The following is a 21,529-nucleotide window of genomic DNA, read 5'->3' as shown; positions in this document are numbered from 1 at the left end:
CACACACGGGAGGCTTTTCCGGCGGACTCTTGTCCGCCGGATTGTCTGATCCTGTGTACGTGGCATAAGAGTAAGGTCGGTCAAGAGAATTTCCTAGGTGGACTCAAAAAGGGAGGCTTCTGAAGAGCCAAGAAGGAAACATAAAAATTCCATTACAACAGGGATCAAACAGGGGCAACTATCTGAGCCTCCCCTTCAACAAAGATCTTAACCAGAGTGTGAGCAGCTAGAGGTCACTGGTACAAAATAATCAAGGCCAAAACCTGACCCTAATAAAGTCAAAATACTGTTGCAGTCCACTCTTCAGAAATCTCAGAACACATTCCACAGAGCAACAGAGTCTCTCATACCTAATGCTGGACCGAGAGAGCCGTCAGATGAGTATTTGGGGAGGCTGTGGGGGAGCAGCACACAGAAGTTTTTTTTACCTTGATGGATAGAATGCATGAAGGTAAAAAACCTTCAGCCTTTATAACCACTGTAAGTGAGATGCCATAAGATCCACATCTGGCATCCTCCAATGGTGATATATATGCCAAAACACTTTGAGATGAAGAGACCACTCCCCCGCATCCAGACACTGATGGCTGAGGAAATCTGCTTGCCAAATGTTCACTTCAAGAATGTGAACAGTGGACAAGGTTAGGGATGTGTCTTTTGGCCCAAGCCAGAATTAAGTCTGCTTCTCAAAAGGGCCATGTGCTTCTGGTGCTGCCCTGTTGGTTGATCAAAGCGACTGCCGTAAACTCTCATCTGTGATCCCTGAAGCTGATTGGTCCACTGCCAAAAGGGACTAGGCAAACAACTCCTAGTTCTAGAATTTTGATTAGAAGTCTGGACTCATTTGACAACCAAATCTCTTGGACCATCTACTGTACGTTCCTACTCCTTCCCCGCCCAACAGGCTGGCATCCATTGTGAGAACTGTCCAGGATAAAAGGAGAAAGGACTTCCACAATTCCAGTTTAGGGCTGGTAAGCCACCAATCATATCCTAGCCTTGGGAGACACAGAGTCAGCAAATTGAGCTGCAAAGACCTTTGGATAAACTGGACAAATATCACCATTAGGCCCTGTGCCCTCATGCAACAACAGTGCCCGGGCGCCGCCCAACCCCCAGGCAGTAAAAAGGAAAAAAAAATGTTAAAAAGAAAAGAAAATGTATTTAAACATGTCCCTTTAAATAATTTTTTTTTTTAAATGTCCTTATGTGCACTGCGTCCCAGCGCCGGGCGCAGTGCAATATGGGAAGCGCCACATCAATGTAATCACGAGATTGCAGACGACGCGCTTCATTTGGCCAAAAAAAACTTGCTCTGTGGAGCGCGCCACAGCTTCCAGGCTGGGTGGGTGAGTGCAGCACATAGACTCATATCCAATGAGCAGCGCTTCCGACGTCACTCACGGAAGTGAGGTTGGCACTCATCCGCTCAGTCCAGTGGCGGAAGCTCATACAGCAACTGCTCAACATTCGGTGAGCAGACGGCAGGACCCCCCCCCCCTGCTGCAACTAGATGCATTATGTTCATCGGTTTATCAAGGGGGGGGTGGGGTGGTGGCAGGACAGCAGCAGGATGGCAGCACCCCCCCCCCCCCCATAATTCATAATTCCTAACTTAAGCAGTTACATTTAGCAGAAAATGGGCAGCTATAAAATAAATGGACATAGATTAGATATATTACAAAAGAAAGCTGGTACTCTGGGCAACATTTCTAAGGACCTAAACACATGGGCATAGTTTAATTTTACCTTTTAAGAATCTAATGTTTAAAAGGCCTTATTTTCAGTAGGAATTTACAAAGCATTTAGGAAGCTTTGATCAGTGATCTTAAAACCTTTTAAGTCAAACTTATATATTTTTTTTTTCTTACTTCAGCTCACCCAATCAAAAAAAAAACAAAAAAAACCCATTGCCAAATATACTCACCCTTTCCACGCTCCATTATTGGCAGTCCGCGTCTGCAGACTGATAGGCGTGTACAGCCTGCTGTTTTTCATGCCCCCTAGGTGGTGTGTCATCACACAGGCTGGGCTCACAATACTCCATGAGTGGTGCTCACACATCATTACATAATTGCTGGCTAGTCCTGGAAGAATGCGTGCCCCCCTGCAGGAGGGAAAGCTGCCATAATGTCACTGGTCATGCTAGAGGTCTGCTAGATAAAGGCTAGATATATGGTGTTTTAATAAAAATGTCATGGGGGTGCTGGGGTGGTGGGGGGAGGGGAGAGGCAGGTAGGTGGGCATGAACTAAGTGCTGGTGTTCTGTTTTAAAGCATCCATCAGCTCCAGTCTGGGAATGTTAAACACAGATCCTGGGAGTGATGGCTGTTAACAAGCTCTAGAGATAACCTGGCATCAGAAGATACATTTCAATATCTGTCTTCCCATATGAATTAGTTTATTAAACACATTTTATGCATGTTATTTATCCCTTATCAACGTGACTGAAGACGGACCAAATTGTCCCCACCTGCTGCCCATTCACACCTGTACCTTGTAACACTTTGCAAAAGGTGAAAAAAAGGAAAGTAAAAAATGTTTGCAGACTGGTATTACCCATAAGTCGGTTGGACGGCAGCACACTTGCCCCCGCTTATGAAATGTATTCACTTTTTTTTGGAGGTTGGACAGCAGCACAACATCCAACCCCCCCCCCCCCCCCACTTATGAAATTCATTCATTTTTTGGGTGGTTGGATGGCAGTATGATCTCAGAGAATTCATACCGGTGACTGATGATTGTGGTATGATCTTATACTTGTGACCAATGATCACAGTATAATCTCATACCTGTGACTGATGCTTGCAGTATGATGTCATACCTCTGGCCCATGATTGTAGTATGATCTCATACTACTACAAAGAATGTGCAGAGCCCAGTGTATAATGTGCAGCCTGGTATATGATGTGCAGAGCCCAGTGTATAATGTGCAGCCTGGTATATGCTGTGCAGACCCCCGTGTATAATGTGCAGCCTGCTATATTATGTGCAGAACCCCGTGTATAATGTGCAGCCTGGTATATGATGTGCAGAGCCCTGTGTATAATGTACAGCCTGGTATATGATGTGCAGAGCCCTGTGTATAATGTGCAGCCTGATATATGATGTGCAGAGCCCTGTGTATAATGTGCAGCCTGGTATATGATGTGCAGAGCCCTGTGTATAATGTGCAGCCTGGTATATGATGTGGATTATATAAGGTGCGTGGCTTGTTCGAAGTGGGAGGGGCCAGCCATGGAGGGGTGGGGTCTTGCGACCCCCCATCCTAAAACTTCACCAGCCGCCACTGCGAACAATAGACAGATGGAAGCTTCTTAGCGTGAAGGGTCTGAAAATGAGCATGAAGGGTCAATATCCTTTCCCAAGGTAGAAACATCCGGGTTGGCCAGAGCAAGGGAGATGGCCGCCTGATTTCCCTGCTCTGTGCCGTCAGAACGATAAACCTCGGCTACTAAAGCACAGCCTACACTCCGGTATCCACCATCTACCCCCCGCGGCATCTGGCGGTTATGTACCGCTTGGCTAAGAACTGCCAGAAACACTGCTAGCAGTCCAAATCTTCTCCAGCCTCAGGGAAAGGCAAAAGAAAAATAGGATTTTTTTTGTACTCACCATAAAATCCTTTTCTCTGTAATTCTCAGACCAACACAGCTCCTCTTCTTCGATTTCCACTCTGCAGAGCAGATGTGGTAGTAGCTTCAACGGAGGAAAGGCACAGATCAGCTGATACTGACCCCACGGATCTACTAGCGCATCTGACACGTCTGCCCAAGGATCTCTTGTCCTGGACATGAATCTCGACAACTTCCATTTGAGACAGGAGGCCAGAAGATCCACGTCTGGTGTGCCCCACCGCAGACACAGTAGCCTGAACACCTCAAGATGCAATGCCCATTCTCCTGGGTCCAGCATCTGGCGACTCAGATAGTCCGCCTGCCAGTTCTCCACTCCTGGGATGTAAATGGCCAACATGGCTGGTACACGTTGCTCTGCCCACCGAAGTATGTGAGCGACCTCCCGTGCGGCGGCTGAGCTTCTTGTCCCTCCTTGGTGATTGACATACGCCACCGCAGTGGCGTTGTCTGACTGGATCCTGATCAGACACCCTTGTAGTCTCATCGATCATGTGGAGAGGCATAGCCTGATTGCTCTCAGCTCGAGCAGATTGATCAGCAGTTTGAATTCCTCAGTCGACCAGAGGCCCTGAACTGACTGAACCCCCATCACTCCAGCCCAGTCGGATAGGCTGGCATCCGTTGTGATCACTGTCCATTTTAGAGGAAGGAACGACTTCCCGGACTGAAGCGCCGGGGACCTCAGCCACCAGATCAGTGAAACCCCGACTAGCTGGCTCACCTGGATCTGCCGATCCAGGGTCAACTGAGATTTGTCCCATTTCGACAAAATCTCCTTCTGCAGAACTCTGGTGTGGAACTGGGCATACGGTACTGCCTCGAAGGAGGCCACCATGAGACCCAGGACTCGCATGCAGAAGCGACGACTACTTGCGGTTCATCAGCAGCTTTACCGCAGCTCTGAGAGTCTGCAGCTTGTCTGAAGGGAGAAAAACTCTCGCTTCCCTGGAGTCCAGCAGCAAGCCTAGGTACTCCAAACGCTGGGTTAGTACTACCACCGACTTGTTAAGGTTTAAAAGTCACCCAAACTCATGCAGGGTCTGCATGGCGATCACCATATCCTCCTCTAACTCTGGAGGCGGAAGATGCTCTCAGGAGCAGATCGTCTAGGTATCCGACGAACGCGATCCCACGTTGCCGCAGCAACGCCGACACTGGAGCCAATACCTTGGTAAAGACTCGGGGGGGGGCTGATGCCAAACCAAAAGGGAGAGTGACAAACTAGTAGTGGGTTTCCTCGACTGCAAACCGCAGAAACTTTTGATGCCGGAGGCATATGGGTATGTGCAGGTACGGATCCTGGATGTCTAAGGACGCCAGGAAGTCCCCTTGATGGAGTGCAGCGACTACTGAGCTAACTGATTCCATTCTGAAGTGATTGATGGACTTGGTAAGTCCCTTAAATATATAATTAGATGCACCATATTTCGTTCCATTGTGTGGTACAAGATCACTCAGGCCTCCTGCAAACTTTCCTCTGACCTTGTGAAAGTTCTTAAAGAGAAAGGCCACTGCACAAATCAATTAGAACAACAAATGGACTTAGCAACCACTGTGCTTGAAGGCCATGAGGAAGAGGTCGATAAAATGACTGCTTAATTTGAGGCCGTGGAAGACAAGCTAAAAGGTGCTGAAAATAGGGCCCCCAGGGATAATTTCTGCATTCGCAGAGTACCGGAAGCCATAACGGATCTGCAAGATACAGCAACTGCTTTCTTTCAAGAACTGGCACCTAAGATATCTTTAGAACAACTGGTATTTGACCGCATCCACAGATCTCTTGCCCCTAAGTCATCAGAGGGCCCCCCCCCGCGAGATGTCATCATTAAGTTCCATTATTACCGCACTAAAGAGAGACTTCTCCAATCTGCAAGGGAACAACAAGATCTCTCCTTCCAAGAAATACCAAGAAACCCTACGTGTGTCTTTTATTGCTCCCAGACTCACACCCTGTGCAACATTCATTGATGATCAGCATACCGTCATTGAGTTTAAAACTGACCAAACTGACCTCACTGTTGCTTGTTTTTCCACCTGGTAGAATCCACATTCTATTCATCGAAGAGAGACAAGAGAAGTGCCCCTCCTTAGACCATCCCAACTGTGAAATGGTGACCCCGGGTGATAGGGGCCCGAGTAACAATATGTGTTGGGTTCCCATTCTAGCACAACATTATGGCCTCCCCTGAAGTGGTTCTGCAAGGTGGCCGAAGTGTTCCCACCTGGCCACTTGCTGCCATTACTGCAACAGGAAGCTGCCGCACCTTGACCGGGTTTCACTTACCTGTCCAGGCGCAGGGCAGCTTAGTAAACTAAGAGCCCAACCTCCCATCATGGTGGGTTCCTGTCACTTGAGGTCCTTCAAGGACTGGGTGCCCCTTTCATGTTTAGGGTCCACTCCCTTGGACCTGTACAGCACCCATGCACGAATGCCTTAGCACTGTGGTGTTCAGGATTCCACTACGCAGGGTCCAGCACCCAGAGGCCACATTACAGGCAAAACCTCGCAGGATCTTGAGTCTTCTTTGCGAGGCTCGGGTACCATTTATCTAAGCATATAGAGCCTGTGTCAAATGGATCTGATCGGTCAATCCCTTGATTTATTTAAGAACCATTAATTGGGATTAGAGACCTGGAGCTCAGTGAACTCAAACAACTGTGCCATCCACCTTGCAGACACTGTTAAAAAACGGAAGTACTTTCTGTATGGAAGGGGTTATATAGGGTATCACTTCCTGTCTAAAGACCTTTGGTCTACCAGTGTCCATTCACCTGGAGATGAAGTATAACCCAGTAGGTAATGAATATTAGCCTAACTCTGTGTCCCATGATGTATGAAAAAGAAAGTGCCACTTGGAGCAACATAGCGGCAACACATCATTTACAGTGTCACAGCCACCCCGTGACACACTGTTCTCAGCCTAAGGACTCAAAACACCCACCCTTCTGGGCTATGAAAGCAGGGGCCCAGAGTCCAGGAACTACCTCATGGAATGGGATAGTTGGGCCATTTTGGGGAGCCCCATGTAGGAAGGAGCATATCCCCAGACTTCCCCCTCATGGGCTCATCCAAGGGAAGTACTAACCAGGTGGAACCCCCTGCTTTAGGAAGGTCTTCAGGTCTGGGGCACACTGGTGAAGATCACCACCGCTCTGTAACTGTAGAAAAACCCTTCAACTAACTGCACCGCTCTGTACTGCTATACCAAGGGTGAGTGCCAAACATGTGGTTTGGCACTGAAGGCAGTGTTGCAGGGCGGCCCCGCATCTTCCTAATGGTGGGGTCTGAGTACAGTCCCCAAAGCTACTGCTGTGGGGGAACTGATCTGGAAGCTGCAGAAGGTAGCTGCAGTGGCTGTAGGTGTAGTTGGGGTGAGCAAGGAACGTCTCTTTATAAAGTTCAGCGAAAAATCATCTTAATTCTCCAAGTAAAAATAAGAATCACAAGCCATAACCCTGCTCTCAGAGGGAGGTTGTCCTTCACTTAAAGTGGTTGAAAACCTCAGGCATGAAATATGAACAAATCATATCTCTCTATAGTGTGTACTTGTCTCAATTAAGACTAATGCCACGTACACACGACTGGACTTTCCAGCAGACAGGGTCGACAGAATCATTCCGTCGGATAGTCCGATCGTGTGTGGGATAGTCCGATTGTTTTTCTTTAAAAAAATCAGATGGACCTAGAAATAGAACATGTTCCAAATCTGTGCGACCGACTAAATTCCTATCGGGAAAATCGTTCATCTGTATGCTGGTCAGATGGACCAAATACGACGCAAGGGCAGCTATTGGCTACTTGCTTTTGAACTTCCTTTTCTAGTCCAGTCCTACGTCATCACGTTCAAAACAAACGGACTTTCGAACAGACTTTATTCCGTTCGTGTGTGGGCAAGTCTGTTCATTCGGAAGTCCGTCGTAACTCTGTCGAAAGTCCGTCGGGAAGACTGTTGGATCTTTTCTGCCGGTCATGTGTACGTGGCATAAGGGTCACTTCTGTCTGCTGTTTTGTTCCTCTGTTATTAGCATGAATCTCTTCTAACAAGTTTTCCTGACACCAAGAGAAAAATGGTGACAGATGAGAGAGCTCCAGCAGGATTGACAGCCTCAGCTTTCCGCCCCCTTTTTTCTGAACTCTCAGACAAGCTTTACAATTTAGCACTTCGAATGGATGTAGAGAAGAGAAGACTGCAGATAAACAAGTACAACTTATGTAGGATGATTTGCTTAATTTATGTGTATCAATTAAAGCCAATCACTAGCGTATATGTAACAGCTTTAAGGACACTAGAATAAAACTGGGGATTGCTTGGAGTGGGAGAGGTTATATGGGCTGCCTTTACAAATCTCTTTCCTTGTGCCCAGTTACCTGAAGGTGGCTGCATATAAACAAGGGTCTACATAAGAACCTGTGTCCTGTACTGTATGAATAAGAAGGGTTCGTTACATTTCCTTTGGTTACCATGAGGAACTTGAAAAGTAAGAAAAGCAGGTAGGCCAAGACAAAGTTATTTTAACATTATGATTTAAAAAAATGTATTACCCATATACTGCATATGTGACCCCTTTTATTTTATTTTAGTGGTGAATTAGGTTCATACTGAAAGCAATTCCAGGATGTACAGTATTTGAAAAATGCTGCATTAAGTATAATGCATGATACATATGGTTCATAAAGAATAATGAAAATTTAATGAAAATGTATTATTTCCTGGAATTTACCCAACAGTGACTAAACTGTTATACAGCCTCATCAGTTGATATATAGCAATGTATGAGCAAAAAGATGGCCAAACAAGTTGATCGTTGAAGTCTTATGCCGCATACACACGAACGGACTTTTCGATGGACTAGTTCCGACGGTCTTCTTGACGGACGTTCGGCGGAGGTCCAACGGACTTTCTGGATGAAACGGACTTGGCCACACACGACCGGACTAAGTCCTTTCAAAAGTCCGTTCGTTTTGAACGTGATGAGGTAAACGGGACTAAACAAGGAAGTTCAATAGCCAGTAGCCAATAGCTGCCCTTGCGTCGCATTTGGTCTGTTGGACTAGCACGCAGACGCATGGTTTCCCGATTTTTAGTTCATCGGACTTGAATCTGTCGGATAGATTTGAAACATGTTTTATTTCTAGGTCCTTTGGACTTTTGGGGAAAAAAAGTCCGCTGGAGTCCACACACGATCTAATTGTCCGACGGATTCCGGTCCACTGAACCAAGTCTGCCAGAAAGCTTGATCGTGTGTACGCGGCATTATGCTATGTACACACGAGCAGACTTTTCGACAGCAAAGGTCTGAGGGAACGAATCCGCCGGACAATTCGATCGTGTGTGGGCTTCATCGGACCTTTGCTGTTGAAAAATCAGATGGACTTTAGATTTAGAACATGTTTCAAATCTTTCTGACGGACTCGAGTCTGGTCAAAAAATCTGCTCGTCTGTATGCTAGCCCGACAGACGGCAACCGACGCTAGGGCAGCTATTGGCTACTAGCTATGAACTTCCTTATTCTAGTCGTACGTCATCATGTTTCAATCCATGTGATAGTGTGTGTCCAAGGCCGTTCATTTGGAAAGTCTGTCGGAACTGTGCTGAGAAGTCTGTCGGGAAGACCATTGGACCTAGTCTGCCGGAAAGTCCAGTCGTGTGTACATGGCATAAGGCTAGGTTCACACTGGTGTGCTGCGTTTTGGCCACAGCACAGGTTTACATGCGATTTTCGTGCGTTTACATGCATTTTTAGAAACGGTCCCATTAACATCTATAAGGTCACTAATTTTTACAGAGTTTTCTGAAAGCGCACCACTTTCAGAAAACCTACCAAAAGCGCATAACCCTAACAGAAGTCAATGGGACCGTGGCTAAAACACGCGTAAAACAAACCTAAACTGTGCATACACCCACGCTGTGGCCAGAACGTAGTATGTAAGTGAGAACCCGGCCTTATTATGGAGCTCAGTCACATTTCGGTACAATTCCAAACATAAGCTCCAATGTAGGAACTAGCAAAGTAACCATACCTCAAAAGCGTAGTCCAGAGAAAGAAAATTAAACGCTGGGAAAATTGCTTTGTTCATTTTTGAAGATTTTGTTGCCTAGGAGTTACAAAGAGGTTTATTAGCTAAACATAGTATCTTTCTGCAACAGCTATTTTTTCATGTGCATTTTTAGTCTTATAACTGTATTGTAAAATCAGTCATAAATAATGAAAATAACTCAGTTTAGCTTTTTCAAGCATTGTCAGAATAAATAAGGCCAGCAAGGAGCATCAGTTTCAAAACAGCAACAGATTCACACTCACTAGCTGCCAACAAGGATATGAAGTGGAACTAAACTCTGTTTAAAAACAAAACAAAAAACTAGTATGTATTCTTCACTCAAAAGTACCCACTAGAGCTTTTAGCCTCCTCAAAATTTCCAAATTCCTGCTGTGATCCAACTTCCTGTTAAAGGGTGGCTACGTTCATTCCCTGTGGTCCCACCAGTGGCGGCTGGTGACGTTTTAGGATGGGGGGGTGTCAGACCCCGCCATTCCGTTTTGACCCCTCCCACTTTTAGTCCCATCCCTTATAGAATCCACTCTGTCCCCTATATTCCACTTGCTTTCACCCATAGTGTCAGGATTATACAGTTCAGCATCACAGGACAAAGTATACAGCACCATAATCACAGGACAGAGTATACAGCTCAGCATCACAGGACAGAGTATACAGCACAGCCTCACAGATCAGGGTATATAGGTCAGCATCACACATAGGGTATATAGGACTGACAGCACTGCCCATCCTCTCCTCCAGTGTGGGCAACAGGGGCATGGCTGGACTGGGACAAAAATTTGGCCCTGGACTTCATCCAGACCGGCCCACTCTAATTTTGCAAACACGCACAAAAACAATATGCTGTGCACTTGCATGAGAGTGACGTCATCATGGCCCAGCTATCCACACAGCAAAAGCATGCAAAGTGACAGCATGCTGCTGGAGGGCTTTGCTTCAAAGGTAAGTTTGTCATGTGACAATAATCAAAGGGAAACGCCGGCAAAGTGCCACTGCAGCGCCACTTTGCGGGTGGTTGTAACCCTTTTTTGGTCGCTAGCGGGGGTTAAAAAGCACCCGAATAGCGACGGCGCACCACCCCAGTGTGAAGGTAGCCTAAGAGTAAAGTGTCCCAGTGCAAGAAAACAGTGTGATCCCACTTTCTTCCACCTTGCACAAGTGTTATCACACTACCCAGAGTTTTTTATTGCACTGGGACACTTTCCTCTTATTGCATTTTTTGCTCAGTTTTTTTTTGCTCTGCACATTCGAAGAGACCAATTTGCACATTCTTTTGCACTTTCATACCATGGACATAGTTTGGATATAATGGTGTTAATTATAAGCATGCTGAAAATATTTTTATGCACTTATTTTTGGCACATTTCAATATTTTTTGACACTTTTACCTGGACAGGTTCCTGCAGCACCGTCATCCTCCGGCCTCCCTCGTCCGCCTCTCTGCCTGTTTGCTGCTCTCCGGACATCGCACGGGTGGCCCTGGCTCATTTCAATTCACAGCGACCGTTACCGCGGCGGCCGCCGGAGATAGCCGAGTTTTGCTGGATGAAGCCGAAGAGCTGTCAGAGAGGAGGGGGGGGCGGGGGAAGCCGTGTCCGGAAAGAGCCGAGCGGGGGCGGAAAAGGACGAGCGCGGGCCGGAGATGTATGCTGTATCTGTAAAGAGCCGAACAGGGCGGAAAAGGACGAGCGTGGACCGGAGGTGGCCGAGCGGGGGTGGAAAAGGACGAGCATGGGCCGGAGGTGGCCGAAGATGTGTGCCATGTCCGGAAAGAGCCAAACGGGGGCGGAAAGAGCCGAAGTACGCCGCGCTAGATTCAGAAGCTCAATACCTAGCCGTGGGCAATACAGCGGTGCTCAAATTAATAGCTGCGCGATTCGCGCAGCCATTAATTTGACAGGCTGACATTGAAACCGGCCCACTGAGCCATCGGCCCACCGGGAAACTCCCGGTAGTCCCGATGGCCAGTACATGCCTGAGCAGGGGTGGCGTGTCTGCCCCTCATGCTTCCTCAGCTCTGTGTCTTCTCTTCCGCCAAAGCGCTGGGCATCCAATAGAATCACCTGGCGCTTTGGCCAATCGGGAAACAGGTCTCACTGACCTGACTCCTGATTGGCGGGGAGGCACTGTAGTGTAAAAATAGTGAAAATTCATTTGCTATTGTCACACAATTGGGTGGGATCAGGGTGCACTCTCTGTGCCCAGAGTCTACCCTTTTTTGAAGCCTCTGGCTCTAATCACATGCTTAAAAAAAACACCCCTGCCCATTCATTGATTCACATTCGTGTTCCTGTGGGGGGGGGGGGGGGGTCTTCTCAGCTATTCCCTCTCACACGCATTCCTTTCTCCCTTCCTCTCCTCTTCTTGCACCTGTATAAAATCTCTTAAGCCACCCATGGATCGATTTTCTTTCCTGCAACCCATGCAATCTCCTCATCGATGAAAACTGCTTAATCTCCTCATCAACAGTGCAGTTATTGTGTCCATCCTCACTGGGAGAACACAGTTATTACTGATAGCAGCTAGAATAGTAGCTAGAAATAATTTTATATAAAATCTGACAGGCTGGTTGTACCCAAGTTGATTGATCGATCAAGCTGGGTACATTCAGCCTGTCCATACATTGTTTGAATCTCGACTGGTCCCTGCTGAACCGTCCGAGATTAAAACTGTCTATGGCCGGCTTTAGTCCCCTGAAGTCATTCCCCACCCCCCACTGGCAAGCCCATTCTCCTCCTTCTTCCCTGCCCCTCATCTGTATTTAATCCCCTTGCCTCTCCCCCTGCAAACCTCGTTCTCCTCCTCCTGTCATTCCCTTGCATGAGAAATTACAGCGTTCATCTTGGCACCTGCCTGCTCCTGGAAACAAGTGCTCCTTCTAAGTAGTGTGGTCATACGGTGGGGTGGGGAGCATACTGTTTACTATGCTAGCTCAGGATATGGACTACATAGAATGGAAGGCGGCGGCGACAGAAGACCGGGCCACCGCCTGTAAAAGAGCTATAAGAAGGCGCGGTGGCGGGGGGCCGCGCGGCCCCCTTCCCCAAGGCAACCCCCATGTTGAGGGCACGCGGCCTGGTACGGCTCAGGAGGGGGGGCGCTCGCTCGCCCCCCCTTTCCTGGCCGGCCGGGTAGCGTGCTCGGACAAGGGTCTGTTGTGGACTTGGGGGGGGACCCCACGCTGATTTTTTTCGGCGTTGGGGGTTCCCCTTTAAGTCCATACCAGGCGGCGGGGCCAGCGATGTCTCCTTCGCGGGCCCCGCCTACCTGGAGACCCGCTCGAAATGAGCGGACTTTCCTCCGCGTGTGTGGGCGAGTCCGTTCATTTCGAAAGTACGGCGGACTTAGTACGGCGGACTTAGTACGCCGTATTAGTCCGCTGAAAAAGTGCCGTATGTGGGCAAGTAGCCCGTTCGGAAATTCCGATGGACAGTCTGGTGGACGTCCGCCAGACTAAGTACGTCGGACAGACGGCTACGTGTGTACGCGGCTTAGGCTGTAGGGAGAAGTCCTGCAGAGAACACCTAACAGCGTCTACTGCTGAAATTGGACGTAATTTAACTTCAATGTGGCAGAGAAATGCCACATTGCTGTTTTAAACCCTAAAGCGGTATTAAACCCAAAACCAAAAACGTATTATATTGCAGAGAATTGACATGTTCCTCTACCCAAATGTGAAATAGTATCAAATTCCACTAATGGGAACTGCAAAGGGGAAAGAAAAGGGGAAGAGCAACATTAACCACCTCAATACAGAGCAGTTACACCCCTTCCTGACCAGACCAATTTTCAGCTTTCAGCGCTCTCACAGTTTGAGTGACAATTATGCCGCGTACACACGGTCGAACTGTTTGACGTACTTAGTCCGTCATACAATCCGACGGACAATCCGGCGTACTTTCCACTGAATGGACTTGACCACACACGGATACCCAAACAGTCCGACGAAAGCTTGCGCGATGACGTACAGCACGTACGACGGGACTAGAAATAGGAAGTCCAAGACACAGCAAAGCACTCTTTGGGCTCCTTCTGCTGACTTTGCGTTAGTAGAAGTTTGGTTAGAGACGATTCGCGCTTTTCAGACTTCAGCTTAATTTGTCCGTTTTCTGCGGCGCAGTCTGCCTGTGAGGTTTGTATCTGTCTTTCGGTACGCGTGGATCAGTTGGTACCTGTTGTTAGGCGCTTCTGGTCCGCTCGTTTCTGGGTTTCAGATCGTTCTTCATAGGTCTGGCTGTTCTTCAGTGCGTTCAGTTAAGCTTGTTTGTCCAGCCGACCGTTTCAAAGCCATGGAGAGTGGACGTACTCGTTCGCGAGTTCGTGCTATATGGGGGCTTGATGTTGGGGTTAATACTTTGACCCGAGCCCAGTCTGTGAACAGGGCGAGGAGGAGTTCATGGACAAAGAATTGGTTGCGCCAGCGCGACCAATTCTCGCATATGCCTTTACTCCGTGAGATCCGTGAGAATAATCCTGATGATTTCAGGAATTATCTCAGGATGACGGACCCCGTTTTTCACCGTCTGCTGGCTTTGCTGACCCCTTATATCAGCAGGCAGGATACCTGCATGCGGCAAGCCATCACTCCGGAGCAGAGGCTCGTCGCCACGTTGCGCTACTTGGCGACAGGGAGAAGCCTTCAGGACCTCAAGTTCTCTACAGGCATCTCCCCCCAGGCTCTGGGGATCATTATTCCAGAGACCTGTTCTGCCATTATTCGGGTCCTGCAGAAGGAATATATGAAGGTAAGTTTGTTCTTTTAATATTGCATTATATGCATTGTATGTTTGTATTAATTTCATCATGACTTTTAATATCCATGACAGGAATATGCTGTGAATGTCCCCTTTATATGAATACATGCAATTGTTTTTTTGATGTATTTTTTTTTTTTTTGTGTCATTTTTTTTATAGCTTTTACCTTTTTGTGTCCCACGTGCATATTTGCTTTCAATAACGTCCCCGGCATGCAATCCTAGGCCCCTATACACCCACAGCCGAGACTGTTTTTCTCTAATTCATATTATCAGCTCCATTGTACTGTTTTACTGCCCCCCCACCCTTTTGGAATTGGTTTCAGGGATTGTATACTCATTAATTAGGCCCCCACCCCACTCAAATTGGTTTCAGGGATTGTATACTCATTAATTAGGCCCCCACCCCACTCAAATTGGTTTCAGGGATTGTATACTCATTAATTAGGCCCCCACCCCACTCAAATTGGTTTCAGGGATTGTATACTCATTAATTAGGCCCCCACCCCACTCAAATTGGTTTTAGGGATTGTATACTCATTAATTAGGCCCCCACCCCACTCAAATTGGTTTCAGGGATTGTATACTCATTAATTAGGCCCCCACCCCACTCAAATTGGTTTCAGGGATTGTATAGTCATTAATTAGGCCCCCACCCCACTCAAATTGGTTTCAGGGATTGTATACTCATTAATTAGGCCCCCACCCCACTCAAATTGTTTTCAGGGATTGTATACTCATTAAAGCGGAGGTCCACCCTAAAGTGGACCTTCCGCTCATCGGAACCCTCCCCCCCTCCGGTGCCACAATCGGCACCTTTCAGGGGGGAGGGGGGTGCAGTTACCTGGATAATCCAGGTAACTGCACCCACTTCCGGGATAGCTCTCTGCGGAAAGGGGCGTAACTTACGCCCCTTTCCGCAAGTGCCCGCCCCTTCCCACAAGTGCCCCGCTGCCTGCTGGGAAACACACAGATCCCAGAGGCAGCGGGGAGTGTCCTTATTGCGCAGCGCGATTCGCGCATGCGCAGTAGGGAACCGGGAAATGAAGCCGAAAGGCTCCATTTCCTGATTCCCATACCCAAGATGGCGGCGGCAGGACCCGACAGACGACCTAGAGATCGGCTTCGGGTGCCAACATCGCGGGCGCGCTGGACAGGTAAGTGTCACTATTTTAAAAGTCAGCAGCTGCAGTATTTGTAGCTGCTGGCTTTTAAAAAAAAAAAAACGCGGAGTCCCGGTGGACTCCCGCTTTAATTAGGCCCCCACCCCACTCACCCACATAACTTATGTCCCCTGGTCCATCAGAGGGCTGAGTAATCTGGGAATTGGGCCGTCTATTTTTTTTTTTTTTGCTGCAAAACATTTTCAATATTTATGTTTAACTGCTGTTCCAAAATGTTTTTGAGTTTTTTATTTGTTATGAATTGTTTTTATTTAATGACAAATTTTTTTTTTTTTACCTGTGTTTGACTCCCCAGTTTCCTTCCACGCCACAGGAATGGCAGACTGTGGCTTCCCAGTTCGCTGCCCGTTGGGACTTTCCCAACTGTGGAGGGGCGATTGACGGGAAACATGTGCGGATTGTGCCCCCACCCCATTCGGGGTCCTACTACTGGAATTATAAGGGGTTCCATAGTGTGGTGTTAATGGGGGTGGTGTCAGCACAATATGACTTTCTCTATGTGGATGTGGGGAAGAACGGCCGGATGTCTGACGGAGGAGTGTTTAGGCAGACTGAGTTCTGCCATCGTCTCATCACTGGTGGCCTGGACTTGCCACCAGATGCTGATAATGTGGAGGGTCTACCTTTTGTTTTTATCGCTGATGAAGCGTTCGGTCTGAGTGACCATTTGATGAAGCCCTTCCCCCAAAGGACCCTCACCCCGGAGAGGAGGGTTTTTAATTACCGGCTGGCCAGAGCAAGAAGGGTTGTGGAGAATGCCTTTAGTATTATGGCCAGCCGGTTCCGTCTGTTTTTGACAGCAATAAACTTGGCAGAGTACAAACTGAACTATGTCATTCTCTGCTGCTGCATTTTACACAACTTTTTAAGAAAACATTCTGGAACCCATTACCTGCAGCCAATTGGGCCTGAGGCCGGACTAAGGCCAGAACTCACAGGGCTGGATCATGCCCATCCTGGCTTAGCCCCCCAAAAAGCACGTGAGGTGCGTGACCAGTATGTCACCTATTTTAATGGTAGGGGGGCTATTCCAATGCCAGCTGAGCAATAAAGATTTCCTTTTCTTCAAATATCTATTGTCTGATCAAATTTTTAAGTTTGGTTCTTGTTTGCTTTTCAAGGTGGTTGTCTCCTACATTCTCCTAATTCAGGGATATGCAATTGGCAGACCTGCAGCTGGTGCAAAACTACAAGTCCATCATGCCTCTGGGTCTCATGCTTGTAGCTGTCAGTCTTGCTATGCTTCATGGGACTTTTAGTTATTTAACAGCTGGATTTCCACTAATTGCATATTCCTGTCATAGTGCATTTGTATTGCAAAGTGTTTTTTTTTTTTTTTCCCAATAGGAAATAAGGTCCTTTGTCACAGAAAACACAAAATTACTTCCCAAAAAGGTATTGAGTATTGAAAGGAGGAGACACACACACACACACATATCTTTTTAGAAAAGTTGTAATAGTGCACATTGAAACAAGTGCTTTTTTTTTTTGTTTTGTTTTTTTGGTAAACAATATAGATTTTTTGTAGTAAACAATATCTTATTTTGCTAATTTTTTGGTAAACAATATAGATTTTTTGTAGTAAACAATATATATATATATATATATATATATATATATATATATATATATATATATATATATATATATATATATATATATATATATATATATATATATATATATATATATAAATATAATTATTTTTTTTTTTTTTTAAGAATAAAAAATCTAGATATATACACACATACATATTTGTTGGATGTTAAAAGTTGAACTATTTACATAAAACAAGGGTAAAAGCCAAATTTAGAAGATGTGCACCAAAAATTGGTAATGTCAACATGTGCTATCTCCCATTATGAGTGATCAATGGATGCGTTTTGTGGGTGCAATCCCTTCCTCTCACATACTAGAATGAGGAAGGGGTTGCAAACACAAAATACGTACATTAAGATCCTCTGATGGCACATAGCACATGTTGACACACTGTGTGCATCTTCTAAATTTGGACTCTAAAAAACATAATTAAAATTTCAAAAAACATAAAATTATTTTTGCAAGCAAATGAAGAACATGATCTTGCATTTTAGGGAAAAGGGGCTTAGATTCTCCCCAAAACATCGATCATGTTCTTCATTTGCTGCTGAATGGTGTCCAACTGCCTGTGCATGTTGCGGATCTGGTTCCGCATGCAATCGATCTCGCCATTCCAGACCATGATCTGTCAGTTGTGAATGGCTCTGCGGCTTGTCCTTCTACAACCAGATCATCACCTAAAAAAGGTTTATAAAAAAAAAAATAGTGTTAACATATGCAGGCATTAATGGTTTACCTTAAGCTGCGTTGTCAGACACTCACTTTGTGGGGTGAGTACCTCCACCACCTCTTCTTCTACCTCCACCTCTGGCATTGGGCTGGGGTCCTCTGGCACTGGGCTGGGGTCCTCTGGCACTGGGCTGGGGTCCTCTGGCACTGGGCTTGGGCTAACTGCCCAATCAGGCTGGTGAGGTCGAGGGGTCCTGGGCTGCTCCAACTCATGTCTGAGTCTTTGTTCCCCTATGAGAATGAAACAAACCAAAAAAGGTAGACTTTTAAGCCCAGTGATATTTGAATCAAGAAATCTGAATATTAAACATTGGTTCGAAGTGGTGTACAATTATTAGCTAGTTGTTACAAAATCCTAGTTGAATACATCATTTAAATTCCCTTTTAGGCTGGGTTCACACTGCTGTGATGCGTGAAAGCTGCAAATCTACTGTGGGTTCCCACATCGCATGCCTCCCGGAGGCAGTTCACACGACCCTATGCAAACTGCTGGGAGTGTCAGCGAAACCTTTAATGACACCCCCAGATCAGTTCGCATATTGCAGTGCGATCTGCAAACTCAGACAGGAATCGGATCGCATGGTGTGAACACCCATGCGATCCGATTCTGCTGTGGCTTAAAAAAAGGGTCCTGTACAAGTTTGTGCCGGATGCCATGCAAATTCTGCCATACTACCTGTATGGCTGAAATCACATCGCACAGAGATCACATGTGATTTGCACTACAGTGCGTGCGAACCACATCCGATCTCATACATAGCAGCAGTGTGAACCTAGCCTTTAAACAAACTGTGATACTTTACATCATTTAGCCAAGTTTCATAGATGGACACACCAGAATCATCCCCGTGAGTCCCTGTGTGTGATGATCTCAAATAATGTTCTATGATGTCCCAAACTACACGAAATTATCCCCAGTTGAGATGTGGAACTTATATATCTTAATTACAATACATTACACTGAATAAAGTGATGAAACAGTTGTAGCTATAAAGATATGTACACAAGGAGATCCTAAATTGAATGTCACAATTCAAGGTATCATTAACAACAATAAAAGAAATAAGAACTAAAAAACCTAAACCAATACCATATACTGATATGCGCCATTTACGTACAGTCATACGAACGATCAAGCAGACGACAGTTTAATACGCCAGATTTACCACGGGCAGGTACGAACGTCAAGATAAGCGAAAAGTACTCACTTTTTTTGAGCGCCTTTTTTATTCTCCTGTATTGATCTGGCTCCCTGGATTTTATATCCGACCAGCGTTTGCGGAGTTGATCTTTAGCTCTTCGGACACCAAATGTGTTCTCCAAAGTGCTCACTACTGTACTCATTATTCTGTCCTTCCGGATATTGGGTTTGGGATAGGGGCCATTTTTCCCATCATAATCTTCTTTTCTTAAGATGTCCACCATCTCCACCATCTCTTCGAAAGACATGTTTGTGGCCTTAAACCTCTTCCTAGCTCTGGAAGTATTGGGTTCAGGGCTTTCCTCCGCGCTGCTCTCAGAAAATACGTCCGCCATCTTTATCTAGCTACTCTCCCACAGCGGAACGAGGGTAAAAGGGGTGGGGAAATACGGTCACAAGGAACGTCAGGGGCGGGCAACGTGGGCGACGCAGGCGGAGCTTGACGCATGCGCTGTATATAAAGCGTTACCGCGAGGCCGTACGTTTGTCCAAACGGAAGCAGCGAGTGATACACGCGACGGTAAGATGGTGATCTTTTTCTTTTTAGGGTTTTAGGCCTGCGTTAGGAATGTATATAGTGGGATTTTACCTTGTGGATGGTTAGTTGATTTTAATGTGGGTTGGTGATTGAGTGGGGTTGGTGTTTTGTGTGGGTGTGTGTGGGGGTGGGTGTGTGGGGGGGGGGGTAGTGTGTGTGGTAGTGTGTGTGTGGGGGGGTAGTGTGTGTGTGGGGGTGGGTGTATGGGGGGGTGGGTGTGTGAGGGGGTAGTGTGTGTGTGGGGGTGGGTGTATGGGGGGGTGGGTGTATGTGGGGGTAGTGTGGGTGGGTGTAGTGTGGGTGTAGTGTGTGTCTCGCCTACATTGTCACAATATAAATACTGTGCGTTTGGTCTGACATTAGTATTTATGTAATTTTTTTTTTATTTTTTTTTCAGAACTAAAAATGCAAAAGTACAGTCCGGACCCCTTTAAGGAGGAGGCATTCCTGGCAAAATTCATAGAGATGTTTGAGATGCAAAGGAACCTGTGGGATGCCAAGCACCCACTATATTCAAGCCGTCCTGGCCAGAGGAAAACACTGGGGACACTTTTGAAGTTTGTGAAAACCCGACTCCCCCAGGCAGACCTTAAGTTTGTGAGCTCCAAAATTCAGGTCCTGCGTAACATGTATAGGCGGGAGCGCAACAAGATCCTAGAGTCCCAAACATCAGGAGCAGCAGCAGATGAGATATATGTACCTAGGCTGTGGTATTACGACAGGCTGCGTTTTCTGGATGACCCGTTGTTAGGAACTTCCCTTGTGATCAGTAAAAACTCCAGGTGTTCTTGAGAAGCAAACAATTTATTTCTGATGTGGCCCACAACAGGGAGACATGCTTACAGGACAAGCTGCAGGAAAAAAGTCTCAACAAAAAAAAGGTGTCCCGCCTTCACATACCCCACAAGAATAACATCTCTATGCTTCTATTGGCTGAGGGAACATAAATAACGTTGTCATGGTACGAACTAGTACCTTTATTAGCTATCCATGTTCCGTACATTCTTAGGCTATCATATTTAGTTAAATCTAATCATCCTACTTACTATGGAGTTAATTAGGACAAAACAATACAATGAGTTAATACAATAATGTGCTCAGAAGTAAGCTTTGTAACAACTCAGTCTCAGGACTATTGTTTTTCTAATAGTCACACAATAAACATTTAAAACTTTTCTAACATTCCCTCCTCTTTGTGTGACTATTTTATCTCAACACATTTCGATGAAAGTCCCTGTGTTATACACTTTCGGACTGTATGTCATTAAGTTGAGCTTCAATGTCCACATAGGTATCCTCAGAGGTAGAGAGGGTTTGATACATTGTTCTTGAGACTGCAGTTTCAATGAGTTTTTGTGAAAGTCCTCGAATACAGGGAATGCAGCAGCATCCGCAAGTGACCAAAACAGCCAAAGCCACAGCGATTGAGATCAAACATGATGTGATAAATCCAGTCCATTTACCGAACCATCCTTCAAGCCAAGTTGTGAATGGATCATTAATACCTGAGTTTTCCGCCAATTCATTCGATAGCGCAGTCAGTCCTTCCAAGGCTCTGGTCCCTTTCCCTCCAGGAGCTGTATTGTTGGGGATAAAAGTACAACACATGCTACCAAATATTTTGCATACCCCTCCTCTTTCAGCTAAGACCATATCTAAAGCCATTCGGTTCTGCCAGGCCATTAGAGATGTGGGGGCCAACTGTTCTGCTAGGCCCTTCACAGCATCCCTAGTATAGTTTACAAATCGTTGTTGGTTATAATATATATATATAATTAATCCAGTCAACATTTTTATCTATAGTCACCCACCAGAGAAGAGACTCAAA

General features: G+C 46.3%; 1 protein-coding gene across 1 annotated transcript in view; it reads right to left on the bottom strand.

Moving 5' to 3' along the window:
• LOC143975859 (protein shortage in chiasmata 1 ortholog-like) overlaps positions 1-11,162 on the bottom strand; it is a 156,748-nt gene extending 145,586 nt beyond the window's left edge. The window contains exons 1-2 of the mRNA XM_077478416.1: positions 11,085-11,162; positions 9,661-9,735 (exon numbers count right to left, since the gene is read on the bottom strand). Of these exons, the coding sequence (XP_077334542.1) occupies positions 9,661-9,735; positions 11,085-11,162 (153 nt within the window). The remainder of the gene's footprint in view (positions 1-9,660; positions 9,736-11,084) is intronic.
• Between the last annotated feature and the right edge of the window lie 10,367 nt (positions 11,163-21,529).

The sequence above is a fragment of the Lithobates pipiens genome, unplaced genomic scaffold, assembly GCF_037356315.1.
Source record: "Lithobates pipiens isolate NorthernLeopardFrog02 unplaced genomic scaffold, aLitPip1_a1.2 Scaffold_13, whole genome shotgun sequence".
Lineage (NCBI taxonomy): Eukaryota > Metazoa > Chordata > Amphibia > Anura > Ranidae > Lithobates > Lithobates pipiens.
The sequence above is the reverse complement of the archived record's forward strand: the minus strand, read 5'-3'. Positions and strand labels throughout refer to the sequence as shown.